This window comes from Crocodylus porosus, unplaced genomic scaffold (genome assembly GCF_001723895.1).
Source record: "Crocodylus porosus isolate Cpor-Errol unplaced genomic scaffold, CroPor_comp1, whole genome shotgun sequence".
Lineage (NCBI taxonomy): Eukaryota > Metazoa > Chordata > Crocodylia > Crocodylidae > Crocodylus > Crocodylus porosus.
The window spans coordinates 2,188,489-2,202,936 of record NW_017728945.1 but is presented as its reverse complement, the minus strand read 5'-3'; the positions used below and the strand labels follow the sequence as shown (position 1 = coordinate 2,202,936).

Below are 14,448 nucleotides of genomic sequence, written 5' to 3'. Positions count from 1 at the left end.
GGGACCCTACACACGGCGCCCGCCCGCACCCACGCGGCCCGCGCCAGTGCTGCCATGGCCTCCAGACTACAACCCCCGTGATGCCCCGCGCCAGCGCCGCCATGGCCCTCGGACTACAACCCCCGTGGTGCCCCGCGCCGCTATGGCCCCGGACTACAGCTACCCGTGGTGCCCCGCGCCAGCGCCGCCGTGGCCCTCGGACTACAAGCCCCATGGTGCCCCGCGCGCGGGGCCGGCCCGGGCCGGTGCTGCAGTAGGTCCCGGCTCGGCTGCAGCGGGGACGGGCCCCTGACAGCCCGCGTGTGACCAGGGCCCGGGACCGCCCCATGGTGAGCACTGACCGCTCGGACCGGACAGGGTGGGAGCAAAGCGAGCGCCCCGAGCGGGGCAGGGCCCTGGACTCTGCTCAGGGGAGGAAAGCAGCCCCTTGGCCAGAGCCTCCCTTCTGGTCAGGGACTTGCCAGCCTGGCGAGGCGGTCCCGGGACTGGATGGACGGCAGACGGGGCCTAGGCAGGCCCAGAGGTGGAGGGAGGACCTCTGCAGAGGGGTGCACCTGGGGTGCTCCCGGGAGGTGTTACAGCCCCCCAGCAACTCTCCCAGCATCTTTGCGGCCTGCGCCGCGCGTGTCAAGATGCAGCGTTAAACCCTAGGGGGAGAAACGGGCCTTGTAAGGTGGCTGGGTGTCATCCTGTCGGTCTGTGTAGGAGCCCTGCTCTTCTGATCCCGGGCTGCCCCGGTTTCTAAATATGCAAAAAAGACTTTAAAAACTCTCTTTTGTCCCAAAGATAATTTTGCCCGAGCTCATCATATCGCCTTTAGTTTAACTTCCCAAGGAGACAGTAGGTTGGACACCCCCACTCCCTCCATTGGAAATGCAGGTTTTCCCCCACGACCTGTGGTGGGTGATGCAGCCTCGCAGCTGCGCATGTAGCTGTGCTACTTGCCTACTCTTTGACTCGGACAGGTCGTGTAAGGCAGTCTTTGTCGAGTGAAGAGCTATTTACGTGCCCAACTTGTGAAGCCTGTGAGGCGCTGACTAGGAACTGTGCAGACTCAGCACTTCTGGAATAATCAATCCAGATGTCACGAGCGCCTCTATCAGTGGTGACCTTTGAAAAATGTTAGCCCCAGTGTCTCTGTGTCTCAATTTTTGCATCTGTAAATCAGGGATAGTGAAACTGGCTAGTCTCCAAGGTGGTTCATTAGATCAGGTTCATACCACACTAAGTACTGGGGTTTGCTCACGCTATAAAAAGCCATGTTCTTTATGCAGGTTGGGTAACCTGGGTTAGAGCAGTGATGAAGACACAGGTTTTAACTGAAGGCAGTTGCTTGGGGTTGAACCTGGGTTGCTAACTCAGGTAATGAACTGTTTTGTCCTTGCTGCTGTTCTAATTCCAGCTAGGGAAGCTAGAGCACATCTTTGTTTGCAGCATCGTCACCCTCAGAGAGACAGGCTTAGTCCACATGCAGAGTTCTGGCGGCCTGGTCCGGCCAGCTAGAAAAGTGAAAAGATCCCACATCTGGATACGGCTCTGCCGACAGCTGCTGCGATTTGTGGCAGCTGGTATAATGTTGTTGGTAGGAAATTGCCTTGATGTGTTTGCTGCATCTTGACTGGGGCTGTCCACAATAGTTCAGCCAGGTGAAAGCAGCAGCAGCCCCCCCCGTAATACAGACAACTCCAGCATGGGTTTGCAAACTTGTCTAGTGCTGTCCATGTGAGTTCTGTGCTAGGAGGGACTCTGCAGAGCTGCTCAGCGTGGCAAACTCTTTTGTCAGTCCAGCCTGCTCCTCTTAGTTTTGCTCTGCTGTTTCTTTCCATCCAAAAACCACAGCACCAGGTCCTTTCTGGCTTGAAAGGGACAGCTCCTTTGAAGGCCAATGGAAGCTGTGGCCCACAAAGTTGCTTGTCCCCTGTTGGTCAGTGGTGCCTTTCTTTAATGCCAAGCGCTTCTTTCCCTCTGTCTTCAGTGTAGGGTGAAATTCTTCTGCACGGGGGCAGGAGCAGCCATGACGGATAACAGCATGGAGTTTCAAACAGACACGCCTTCGGCGCCCAGCTTCAGCAGCCTTCCTGTGGAGTTCCTGGAGCCTCCGGCCATGGACTTGGAAGAAGGTGCCTTGACAAAATCTGACTTACCAAAGACCACGGAGCAAAGTGTTCATAGTCTCCAGCAGCCTCGCTCAGCCTTCAGTGTCCTGTGCTCTGAGCTTCGCTCCCCTGCCTCTGACATAGAGCTGAGGCTTGGTGCTGCCACTGAGAAAGTGGCTGTCTCTGAAAGCACGGAGAGCATAGTGTTGGGAGGCCCGGATGCAGCCCCTAGCTCAGTGACTCTCCTGGGCTTGGACCTCCAGGAAGCAGGTGCAGAAGTTTGCAGGGACTTGGGTGGGGCAATGGAAAGCAGTGAGGATGCCACAGTACCTGGGACGGATGCAGACTGGAAATCCCCTCATAGGGTAGGGGGCACCAGAGGCCCAGTAAGCTCAGGACAGAGTGACTTGGTTTGCATGGATCTGGATGAGGAGCCAGAGGCTGGTTCCTGCCTGGGAGGTGAGGAATGGACTGATAACGATGAGGACGGTCAGTTAGAGATCCAGGGCCTCCTTGCCCAGCTCCAGACCCTCAGCCCCAGCTTCCGTGATGACTCGCCCACCTCGGAGGATGGCCTGCTGCCACCCTCGGAAGTGGGTGACTGTGGCGTGGACTGTTCTGAAAGAGATGCTGTGCTTCCCTGCAAGGGGGCCTCAGGGGCTTACGGCATCTGTCAGGGGTGGCTAGATGAATGTCATCCCTGCCCCCTGCATATTGCCACAGGGAGAGGCCTGGCAACACAACCCTGCCATGCCCCGCACTCCACCTGCTCCCGGAGAAGCCGGGAGTGCCATGGCCTGCTGTTTGCAGAGGCCAACAGGGAGGACTTGCTGAGCCTCCTGCGCTATGAGGGAGGGCTCCCAGTGGAGACAGACACCGAGACACCCCTTGCCAGGTCGGATGTTCTGGCTGGGACCAACCTTGAGGTCTTGCACTCCCAAGAAAACCCCACGGCTTTGGAGGTGGATGAAAGCACAGCGGAGCTGGGCACCTCGAAGACGGAAGACTCCTGCCATTGGTATCAGAGCCAGGGTGTCTGTGAGGAAGACTCTGCCTGCTTGTCCCCATGTAGCTGGGATGGCCCTCCAGAGCCTGCATGGACAGTGACGTCCCCACCTCGGACCCAAGGACCAGAGCAGGCCCCCGGCGGGAGTGCAGCTGTGAGTTCTTTGCATGCCTGAGGCGCTGGAGGAGTTGGGAAAGCACCTCAGCTTGAGGGGGGAAGGATGCAGAGAGCAGCTGCCCTAACTCCTCTCCTCTGAGGTGCTCTCTGGGGTATGTCAGGGGAGAGTCAAAGGTTCCTGTGAGTGCAGAGGGCTTCTTTTGCCCATTACGTTCCTCTCCTATCATGTGCACAGCCCAGTATCCTGCATGATGGCTTGGGAATCCCAGAGCCTTGGTAGGGGCCAGCCCAGACCTTTTCAGTCCCTTGCCATGAGACTTGCACACATCCTGTTTTCTCGGCTCCCATGTGGAGAGAGCGAGTCTGGGGAGCTGGTGGGAGCTGTGTTGTGGTCTAGCCATGTATAAATGGAGCATGTGCCCTGTGTCCTACCCTGTCGTCACAGCTGACCAGAGTGACTGACTCCACCTCGCTGACCAAGCTTGCTGGCTCGGCCAGGCCTAGCACATACTCCTTGTGGCTGCTGAGCTAAACCAGAGGCCTCTGCTTGACAGCAGCTTCATGTTCCCACTTGTAGGCAAACAGGGTCAGGCCTGCATCCCACACATGCATCATCCAGGGCCTTTCCATGACCCCACTGCCTTCTCCCCAGCCTCAGGTGGGGCCCCCCTCACCTCCTTTACCTGTTGTCCCTCCCTGCTCCTTACAGTTTCTCATGCGGAGTCTCTCCCTTTACCCGCTGTCCTCCCCCCCAGATGATCCCTCTCAATTCTCAGCGTTTTGGACCCCTCCAGCTTATCTTGTTTGCTCTTATTTCTTACTCAGTCTTCAGGGGCTCTGGTTCCTAGCAGCTAGCAATCGCATCATGCCTGCAGAGTCCCCCTGGCTCTAGGAGCAGATGTTAACTGATGTTATGGTTGCTTTACAGACTAAAAAATCCCTGTCCTCCTATCCGGCCTTCAAAGAGGGTGAGTAACTTGACTGCTTACTACCTGGCACAGCCCACTATTCATGGCACTGTCTCCCTGGAGTCCAAACTGCCAGTCCACCTGCTGTGGTTCTGCTGTCTCTCTGGGGTGCTTCAGGTCCCAGGGGTGGGTTCCAGTCAGGACTGGGAAAGGCATCTTCTCCCCTAGAGTACTTAGATGTACACTGAGAGGAAGGCTACAATGGCAGGAGTGTCTGTGGCATCCTAGCTCAGGAGGCTTTTGAGGGGCCAGCCTGGGCGAGCAGGAATAGAATCTAATGGCTCCAGGTCATGTGTTTGAATCCTGCTTTTTGTCACAAATAACAATTTGCCACCTGTATAGAACAAGTGTAGAAGGTCTAAGTCCAGAATCCTGGCATGTAACCCCCATCTCTGCTGTCTCTACAGGGGTCATCCTCTGTGGGGATGCTGAGGACCCAAGTAGCCACAGAGACTGAGCTCCCTTCTTGCCTTCAAAATGGGTTGTACTGACTCAGGCCCACAAGCAAGGCGGTCATGGGAGCTGGCAGAGCTGCTGCTGGTGCTGTTGGTTTCTGGGGCCATTGATGTGCCCTTCCAGTAACAAATACAGCAAGAAGAGTTGCCAGGTGGGGTCCAACATGCCCAGCTCCAGCTAACCAGTCACTGGGCCTTCTAGACGAACATCTCAGGGAGAAGTGGGGGTGTCCCCCTCCTTCCCAGAGACAGAGGCAGCTGCCCTGGCCCTATTCTGCCTTTTTCCCTCCAGAAGCATGGATTCAGTGGAGTGGGCGGCTGGTGCCTGAGCTGATCTGGCTCATGAGGGTAACTGAGGAGCAGTAGTATTGGCAACTCTCAGAGGAGGTTGGAGTTAGACCCAGATGCTAGGGTCTGCACGTACCTGGGAATACATGGCTACCTGCACATGGGCTGAGATGAAAGGCCCTAGCATGGTGGGGGGAGACCCTACTCCAAACCCACAGTCCCTGTTGCAGTTGGCAGAGGCAAGGCCTGCTGCTTCCAAGGACTAATTTGGGTGTGGGGGGAGTCCTGTTTTGGCTAATGGCTGTCTGTGTGCTTCAGTTCCAGGTCCCTGTGACCCAGAGGACCTACTGGACGGAGTGATCTTTGGAGCAAAATACTTGGGCTCCACACAGCTCGTGTCAGAGAGGAACCCCCCAACCAGTGTCCGGATGGCGCAGGCCCAGGAGGCTGTGGACAGGATCAAGGTGGGTGGGTGCCGGAGGGAGCTGGGTATCAGCAACTCAGCAGAGTCCATGATCCCTGAGTGAGGAGCAGCTGCAGCTCATATTCACCTCTTGTCCTCCATCCCAGGACCTGCAGGCAGCTATTGTGAGAGTGCTCTGGGTGGCTCCCCATAGTCACAGGCAGTGACTGCTGCCTGCTGGGAGCTGTAGCCCAGCTTGGTTGGGGCATGCCAGCTACAGTGGCCTCTAGAGATGGCAGCACTCTCCTAGGCCAGCCAGGGAGTGATGGTGATGGTCACCTTGCCCTCTCCCAGGCATGCAGACTGCAGCCTCCGCCCTCATCCATCTTCAGTCCTCTCTACCCCTGCCTGTCAGAGATGAGCTCCCAGGGTGAGTTGGGCCAAGCTGTGCCTGGGAGCAGGCATAGTAGGCAATCATGGGTATTGGCTTTGGGAGACTTGTCCATTCCCATGTGTGTGTCCTAGACTGCATGCAGCTGGTGAAGTCTGGGCCTTGCCAATAACTGGCTTTATTAGGGGGTACAGGAATGGGGCACCCCTCCCTGCTGCTGATTTTGCCTGACTCCAGAGCAATATTTTTACTGGAGTCTGCATGAAGCAGGAGTAAGCAGCATCCAGGGCAGGTCACTCCTGTGCAATCAGTAGCAGAGCCCAGCTGGATACAGAGGTCCATTTCTCTGAGCTGGTGAGGACAGATTTAAACAGGATGCCAGCACTAGGAATGCAGGGCATTGTGGGAGAATAGGCTAGTGGTTAGAGCACAGGCCTGGTAGTTGTATTCCTCCTCCTCTGCTGGGTGACACTAGGCAAGTCACTCTCTTGCTCTGTGCCTCAGTTTCTCTACCTGTAACAAGGGAAGGATAACACCCTATCATGGGACTAGAGTGTGGCCACCTAAAGCATTTCCTGTAGATACTGGGCATGAGTCCTTTGAAGCTGAGGCAGAGAGGGAGAGGCAAGCTTCCTCACTGTGGCTCCTGCCTGCCAGCACGTTGTGAATCATGGTAGCCACTGCCCAGGTCTGTCCCTTCCCGTTACAGCATCTTGGAGTGCTTGTTTTTTGTGATCTGTTGCTCTTCCAGGGGCAGGATCATTACCCTGTCTTCCAGGGGCCCAGTCAGGGGGACAGGACTGTCCTGCTATTGTACAGTCAGTGAAAGAGCCAAAAGGAGGCCTCAAGTCCTGTCTCCAAGTCCCTTGCTCTGCTTGCCTGCCATGACACTGTAAGTAGCCACTTACACAGGTGCTCTGTTGTTCCTGTGCTGCAGGCACCCGAGGGAGAGTCCCAGCCCATGACAGAGGTGGATCTGTTTGTCTCCACGCAGAGGATCAAGGTCCTTACAGCCGACACACAGGTGTGTAGGAAATGTGATAGTCTTACAAAGCAAGTCTGTCTGCTGGGGCTAGCAGGTATGTTCCTGTCCTTACTAGAATCCTAATCCATCAGGAAATGCTGCTCTGCACCTTGCTTTCCCTGGCTCCAGCCAGGTGCTTGGCCCATGTCAGAAAGCATCCTGAGCGGGAAACCATGTCACTTGCACTGAGTGATGATTGCATGTGGGAAAGGTGTCTCATGTCCTATTCAGATCTTGATAAAGGCACCTTTCCTCTGGGAGGGACCCCAGGCACTTCAGATGGGCCAGTGAGGATCACACAACTACTGCAGAAATCAGCCACTTCTTAGACGGGTGGGTGCTTACGTGCATGTGTGTGTCTAATATAATTCAAACCTGGTCCAGAACAATGTGATGACCCCTGTAGACATCAGATGACTCCCATAGTTAGTAAGCCTAACTCCGAGTATACCTGCAGGGTTTTGCAGCTGTGTAACTCAGCCAGTTTGCTGCTTCACAAGAGATGAAGAAATTGCTGCTAGATAGAGAAGGCCAATGAGAATTTGCCTTCTGTGTTATGAGGCATGCACAGATTTGTCCCTACAGGCTTTTCTGTGAGCTCTCTGCAGGACCTGGAAAACTGGAATGAGGGATTTTATTCGAAGAAATGGTGAAACTTTACCAGAGATAGGATTTCTCCTAATTCCTGGCTGTGTATTTGAGTCATACAGATGCTAACCATAATCAGCTAAGTCAGTTTTAAATAGCCAAAAGAGCCTTGTCCTCCTCAGTTAGTTAAGCTTCCCTTTCCTATGGCCTGTGCTGCCATCGTCCTCCTGCCTTTCCAGCTGTCCATGGTGGTTGGCAGAGTTTTTTACATAATGCTGCTTCCTGCAGGAGGCCATGATGGACCATCCGCTCCAGACCATCTCATACATTGCGGACATTGGCAGCATCATTGTGCTGATGGCACGTAGGAAGCTGCCACGGCGGACAGACGCCTCGGGAGAGAAGCGGCTCTATAAGATGATCTGCCATGTCTTCCATTCGGCTGATGTGAGTGCGATAGATTGGGCTCCCCCATGAAACCAGGCAGGGCTGAAGGGTGCATCATTGGGAAGTTCATCGTGCAGGATGTGTGTGAGGGGAGTGGTACAAGGGTCGGCTCTGAGGTCCTAGGTGCCATGGCCAGGAGACTCACTGATGGACCTCCAGCAGGCACCGTGCTGGTGGCTGTACCTGTATGGGGTCTGGGAGGGACACGGGTCACATACCTTACTGCGAACACCCTTGGGTTCAAAACCTCCTGGAATCCAACATAGGCAAGAGAAGTGCCTTGGGCCAGGTGGGGAGCAGTCCAGAGTTAGCTTTGTCCTAGCCCCGTGGGTCACAGGCTGCCCTATAGCTAGGGTAGCAGGGTTTCAGTCTGTGACTGTGTCCCTTGGGGGAGTCCAGACCAAAGGGATGGGCACTGGGTTGGGCTTGATCCCTTCAAGCCACTGGGCTCTGGCAGTGGGTGTGCAGGTAGGTGACCCCAGCTCCTAGTGCCACACCCCTGCATGCTGAGCTGTTCCAAATGACCCAGGATGCTGTCCTCCACAGGCACAGCTGATTGCCCAGGCCATTGGGCAGGCCTTCAGCGTGGCCTACCAGCACTTCCTGCAAGTCAACAGCATTGACCCAAGCCAGCTGAGATTCCGCCAGCAGGGCCACAGCCCAGAGGACGAGGAGCTTTATAATGGGGACCTGGCCCACTTCTCCAAGCAGGAAAACAGCAAGGAGGTAAGAACAGCCCATGGGCAAGTCTGTGTGCGGGTGTGCTCAAGTCGTTTTGCAGCAAGGGCTTTACCTTGGCCCCCTGAAGGGCTCCCTGGTTCTGGGAATTGGCCTCCTGCTGGAAGAGGCTAGGATTGAAGTGGCCATGAATCTTACCAGAGCCCCTTTTTGGCCTTCCTCCAGAGTGAGGTCTGGCGGGGGGGATGAATAATCCAATTCAGTTGGGGGCAGGCAGATGATAGGACCCAGCTGCTGCCACCACTTCTCCCCACCTCCCAGCACTGGCACAGTATGGTGAAAGCCCCCTCCCCTGGAGCCCCAACACTTGGCTGAGACACAGGGCAGGGAGAGCCCTCCAGTTCAAAATGCTGCTGAAGCCATGGCTCCATGGCAGGATCCAGTCTGTGGGCCATAGGTTGCCAACCCCTGTCTCACAGTGTTTCCTGTGGGGAGAGGCTGGAGCTAGAGTAAGTGGGGGTCCTACATGGTTAGTGCTCATAACCTGCTGCCAGCAAGTCTCCTGCTGGGTTGGACTGGGACTGGAGTGGTCATGGACCCCCTGGCTCCCCAGTGCCAGCCTGGCTCTGTATGGCCTGGCAGGCCTTCTGCTGGAATAAATCAGGGCAGGGCTGGCTGAGACCCCAGAGGGTCAGTGCTGTGCCTCTTCTCTTCATTGCCTCTGGTTGGGGAGGCCAAGCCTGACATGGCTTGTGCCTGTGCTGTGTCCTGCCCCTGGCTGAGCTCCAGAGACACTGTGCTCTGGTTGGCATTCAGCTGGACCAGATCAGTCCATCTGCTGAGAGTCAGCTCAGCCCCTGGACTCCCTGTGGTGCATAATGTGCTGTCCTGCATGCAGGTCTGTATCCAGAAGCAGAAGGGGGAGATCCTGGGCATTGCCATCGTGGAGTCGGGCTGGGGGTCCATCCTACCCACTGTGGTCATCGCCAACCTCATGCATGGGGGTCCTGCAGAGAAATCTGGGGAACTAAGCATCGGGGACCGGCTCATGTCCGTCAATGGGACCAGCTTGGTGGGGCTGCCTCTCAGCACGTGCCAGAGCATCATTCGGGTGAGGCTTGGGGCAGGACAGTTCAGCATAAGAGCTGCCAGAACATAGGGCTGTGTGCTCTCCTGCCACTGGTGCTGGTCAGCTCACAGAGCTTCCAAGCCAGGCTGAGCACTGTGGGCCAGTGTACTGCCTTGGCAGGTGGTCCTGTAGCAAGTGGGATGAGAGGGTGAGTGTCGTGTGGGTGGGGACAGCCAGCTGCTCTGCAGAGGAAATCTCGTGTTGGACTAGTAGCACCTTGAGCTGTGGATGTCACTAGTGCTTAGTTTGGGTTCTGGTTGGGGAGCAGGGGAGTGGTGGGACCAGTGGTCGGTTGGAAGTAAGAAGGGGACAGTGAAGGTGAAGGGCATCCTTGGAGAGAGTCATCCGCTTCCCACTGGGGGGGTCGAAACACTTTGTGCCCAGATCCTGAGGATCCAGAGACCTGAGGGAGAGCGTCCCAGCACTGTGGGGACAGAGCCAAGGGTAGAACCTGTGGGAATGGGCCAAGGAAGCTGGGGCTACTCAGATGACCTCTGCAAGCATGTATAGGCCTTACTGTGAACTGGGACTGGGGTTGTTCAGTCCCCTGAAACAGCTCTCGGGGAGCTCAGGAGTCTTTCTCATCCGTTCTCGCTTCTGACAGGACCTGAAGCACCAGACAGAGGTGACCCTGAGCATCGTGCACTGCCCCCCTGTCACTACAGCGATCATCCGCCGCCCAGACTCCAAGTACCAGCTGGGCTTCTGCGTGGAGAATGGCATTGTGAGGAGGGGAGCACGTGAGGGCTGGAGTCTTGGGGAAGTGTGGGGGTGGACTGCTGGGGGGGCACCCAGCCCGGTTCACCTGTGGTCTGAGCTGCGACTCCAAGCACCCCTTCTGTGCCCAGGCAGACCAGTGAAGATGCTGTGGTCAGTGGCCCAAGAGACTTTCTGGCCCTGACAGAGGCAAAAACTTAAGACCTGCTGCTCCAGGTGCGCTGGCGGGTGTCCTTGGTGTTGGAGGGGGATCTCTCAGCCAGAGGGACCCTATGGATTGTGGCCTTGTGTCACTAATGGTGGCTTCCTGCTGCAGGAGAACTGTTGCTTGCCCAAGGGCAGCAATGTGCCTGGGTGTTACCCAGTCCTGAATGAGGTGTTGCCCACACAGGGAGCAGTGTAGGTTTGGGCTGCGAAGGGAGGCCTGGTACCTTTATTCCACCACCAGCAAGCCTGGCTCAGAAACTGTCTCCTCACCCGCTCCACAGCACCAGCTGTATGGTAACCCCCTATGCAAGGGGTCACTGGCCTTGGCTCTGGTGATCATGGCTCTCTCCTTTCCAGCTCACCTGCAATGCTTTCTTATTGCCCCAAAAGCAAACATGTAGCAGGCAGCCCCATACCTCTGCCATGAGGAGGCACTAAGGCTGGTGCAGCAGGGCAGGAAGTACAGCCTGGACTCTGTGTGGGCACCTTGAGTCTGGGGTCTCCCGGCTCCACTCAGGACTTAGCGAGACTCACTGGCCCCTGGCAGCCTGAGGCGAGCACTCCTTGGTTCTGACCAGGCTCTCTGTTCCTCAGATCTGTAGCCTGATGAGAGGGGGGATCGCAGAGAAAGGTGGCATCCGCGTGGGCCATCGCATTATCGAGATCAACGGGCAGAGCGTGGTGGCCACACCACACGAGAAGATCATCCAGATCCTCACGCAGGCAGTCAGCGAGGTGAGCCCACCCACAGGCCAGGCCCAGGACTTGCTGAGTCCTCTTTCCTGCTGCCTTCGCTTCCTTCCAGCTCCCTGCTAGCTGGCCCAGCAGGTTGCTTCTCAGGGTCACAGCTCTGCTCTTGCCTCTGCTTTGCAGGAGCTGTGCCCCCTGCTGGAAGGGCAGCCCTGGTGTCACTTGGCCCTGGCTCCTCCTTGCACAGGGTGTCCTGTTCTGCAGAGAATGTCCTGTCCCCCTGTCCTTCCATCACTCTCTTCAATTGCAATAATGCTGAACCTTCTTGTCCCACAGACCAGATGGGCAGTTCTTAGCCCATCCACAGACCAGATCTAGCCCATGGGCCCAATCTGGCTGTGTTGGGGCGTGGCCAGCAGTGCAGGGGGTGAGGACAGGGCATGGACTAGCCCCAGTCCAGCTGCATTGGGGTCGGGGGGTATCATGGCTTGGTCACACAGGGCTTAGGAATTTGGAAGTGGGAGAGGGGTGGCAGTATTAATTGACACTGCTCCCCTGCTGTTACATTTCCTGACCCTGCTCTGCAGGTTGGATGCCAGGGCTCCGTGGGCTAGATCTGGCCTGCATGCTGGGGGTTGAGCATCCCTGACCTATGGCAAAATCTTCCCCGACCTCTCCCCAAAGTAGGTGAGCCTGCTCTGGAACTGCAGGTGCAGTGGCTCAGTGGGGTTCCCTGTCCTCAAAGTCTGAGCCCTCACAGGCGGCAGAGCAGGAGCTCCAGTGTCCCCAGAGCAGGAGAACCCTCTGCAGCGGCAGTCCCAGCCAGTGCTAGCCCACAGGCAGCAGAACTGAGCCAGTACTATGCTGAAGCACTGTCAGTGTCGCATTTTACTGTCAGCTCTGATGTAACTTGAGTCATCTTTGTCAGGGGTCTGACAGCCCATGAGCCATGCACCAGTGCTCTACAGCTCCAGTACAAGGAGGGAGGCCAGTGGGCAGGGGTGACTGGTGTCTCCTGAGTCTGGAGGGGGCACGATTTGTGGGTGGGCTGTGAGGTGGGCCAAAAGCCCCATATCCACTCCTCTACTTCTGTGCTGCGGTTTAGTGCCCCCCTCCCCAACACACCGCCAGCCAAAAAACTGCCCTGTCCTGAGTAGTGCCAAGTCAGGGGCCAATCTCAGGTGGGGCACATGCCCCTCCCCCCTCCATGCCCCCCTACCAGTCACCTGTGCCAGAGGGGCTAGAATAAGGACTTAGCCTAACACCATGTGTAGCAGCTTGCCTGCCCCTTGCACATCTCCAGCTGGGGCCTGGGGATCATCCTGGGATATGATTGAAAATCCCTCCGGTGGGTCAGCACACACCCCACCTGGGCCAGTCAGTCTTCTGGCCTTGTGTCCTGTCATCATTGCTTTGTGCATGTGCCTCTGGGCACAGTTAAGTGCTGCTCAGTTTTGCTCTAGGGGTAACTGCATTTCAGCAAAAGGAAGTACAGCTGGCATCTCCAGCATCTGTGGACCTCAGAGGGGCAAGGGTGTGTGAGGCTCTTCTCAAAAAGCTGTTCCCTGGGTCCCTTCTCCCAATGCAGGGGAGGGGGCAGTGGTTGTACTCTCCAGGACTCAGAGTCAGGGAGAGCATCTGAATGGAGTTCTTGTGGCTGACTGGCCCTGTTTCTCTAGGTCCACATCAAGACCATGCCGGCTTCCACATATCGTTTGCTGACGGGCCAGGAGCAGCCGATATTTCTCTGAAGAGCAGGAGTTTGTGTTTGACTGCCTGGCTGCCACCACACGTTCTACCTGCTTCACTTTAGGGTTTGGGAGGAAAGAGCTGCCTGCGAGAGGCCAGAGCTGGGCTAGAAGAGGGTGTGTTCGGCCCCCACCCTGTCTGGCATTGACTCTTTGCCTGCTCAGGCTCTCCTGTCCTGGGCCCCAGATGAGGGACATGAGGGCAAAACCTTGGGGCTTTTGTAGAAGGTGCTTTATGCGGCCTCACCATGTGATGGCACCCTGCTTTTGGCCTTAGTATTGTTTCAGGGCTTAGGCAGGGGCCCTGGCCTTTCTCCTGTACCTCAGTTCACTTGCTGCCTTGCACCCCACTCACTCAGCTGCTCTATGCAGCACAAGTTGCCCATCTGGACAGGGCACAATCCTGGTCCTTCCTGTTCAGCTCCAGGGCAAGGTAGAGCCTCTCTCTCGGCTCCCTCTCCATCCCTCAGGCTTGGAGTACAGGGCAGTTCTGTGTTCAGAGCAGCCCATGCGAATGCTCCTAGTCTCACATGCGAGGACCTTTAATCCAGCAGGTTGCGTTAGCAGGAAAACGCTACTGCTGCAGAACCAGTGGTCCCCAGGGTGTTGCGCTGGAAGAGCTGGATCACAGTAATGTTCAGGCAGGGCCCTGGCTGCCCTGGGTTGTGACCGTACACTGTGACGTTCTGCTCCTCAGGCAGAGGCCCCAGCCTTGTCATCCCTCCCTGCTGAGAGCAGAAACGCTAACTGCCTTATAGCTAGCAGCTCCTCCAAGGGCTGCTGTCCCCCGAGTTGGTCCAGGCTGCCTGCTCCACCCCCAGACTCACTGCTTCCTCTAGCCCTGCTGTCAGGCTCAGCTCCTGCAGAAAGTGGTTGCCAGACTTCGTCAGGGCACGGGGTGGGGGATGCATGGAGAGAGTCTGCTGTGGGAGCTGTTGACAGAGGCTTCCCTTTGCCCCAGGGAGCACCAGCTCTGTCACTTTATCCCGTCTGGTTGGCGGGTGCAGCAATAAAGGCTCTTTGGGACTTTCATTGGTGGTTGCGCTTGGATGGACTCTTGGTTGGGCATCTGTGCAGTGGCCAGTTTGCAGCTGTGGGGAGAGTCTGTGGCCAGTCCATGCACAGCCTCACCTTTACAATCCTAGGAGCTCCATGGGCTGTAGTTCTTTTGGGATGACCTTCCAGCTGCCCCAGAGGGACCTCCAGCAGCCACATGCTGCTTGGCTGTTGCCAGGGGCATGCAGAGGCTAATGGGCCCTCCGGCAGCATGAGGCCAGGTCATTCCCAGCTTCTGTGAGCTGCCATGGGAGCAGCCGTCTGCTGTCTTGTGTCTCCTAGAGCATGCAGCTTGTGGCCATGGGTGCCAGTGGAAAGGGTGTGGTGGAGAGACTGGTGCGTTAGTGCTGGCAGAGGTGATAGCAGCTTGCTGCCAGGTCTGCTCTGGGCCCTGGGATCCTTCCTACAGCCTACCCTTGCCAGCTGGCCGGGGGCTGTCC

General features: G+C 56.8%; 2 protein-coding genes across 3 annotated transcripts in view; one reads left to right on the top strand and one right to left on the bottom strand.

Moving 5' to 3' along the window:
- MRPL54 (mitochondrial ribosomal protein L54) overlaps positions 1-56 on the bottom strand; it is an 803-nt gene extending 747 nt beyond the window's left edge. The window contains exon 1 of the mRNA XM_019550678.1: positions 11-56. Coding sequence (XP_019406223.1) covers positions 11-56 — 46 coding nt within the window. The remainder of the gene's footprint in view (positions 1-10) is intronic.
- A 156-nt stretch (positions 57-212) lies between these two features.
- Positions 213-13,984, top strand: APBA3 (amyloid beta precursor protein binding family A member 3). Of its 2 annotated transcripts, XM_019550620.1 has the most exons (12): positions 213-329; positions 821-1,121; positions 1,976-3,256; positions 4,148-4,187; positions 5,249-5,394; positions 6,662-6,748; positions 7,625-7,783; positions 8,330-8,509; positions 9,360-9,572; positions 10,195-10,314; positions 11,109-11,249; positions 12,884-13,984. In XM_019550620.1, the coding sequence occupies exons 3-12, from the start codon at positions 2,015-2,017 to the stop codon at positions 12,953-12,955; spliced, it is 2,400 nt and encodes a 799-aa protein (XP_019406165.1). In that variant the 5' UTR covers positions 213-329; positions 821-1,121; positions 1,976-2,014; the 3' UTR covers positions 12,956-13,984. The 2 variants fall into 2 exon arrangements, with proteins under 2 accessions (XP_019406165.1, XP_019406164.1); XM_019550619.1 differs by lacking the exon at positions 821-1,121.
- Positions 13,985-14,448: the final 464 nt, after the last annotated feature.

What these genes read in the sequence shown, in the direction of transcription:
- APBA3 (XM_019550619.1), top strand. An exon ending in CCCCCGGCGGGAGTGCAGCT is followed by an intron (nt 3,257 to 4,147) that starts GTGAGTTCTTTG and finishes GTTGCTTTACAG; the next exon opens with ACTAAAAAATCCCTGTCCTC. An exon ending in CTATCCGGCCTTCAAAGAGG is followed by an intron (nt 4,188 to 5,248) that starts GTGAGTAACTTG and finishes TGTGTGCTTCAG; the next exon opens with TTCCAGGTCCCTGTGACCCA.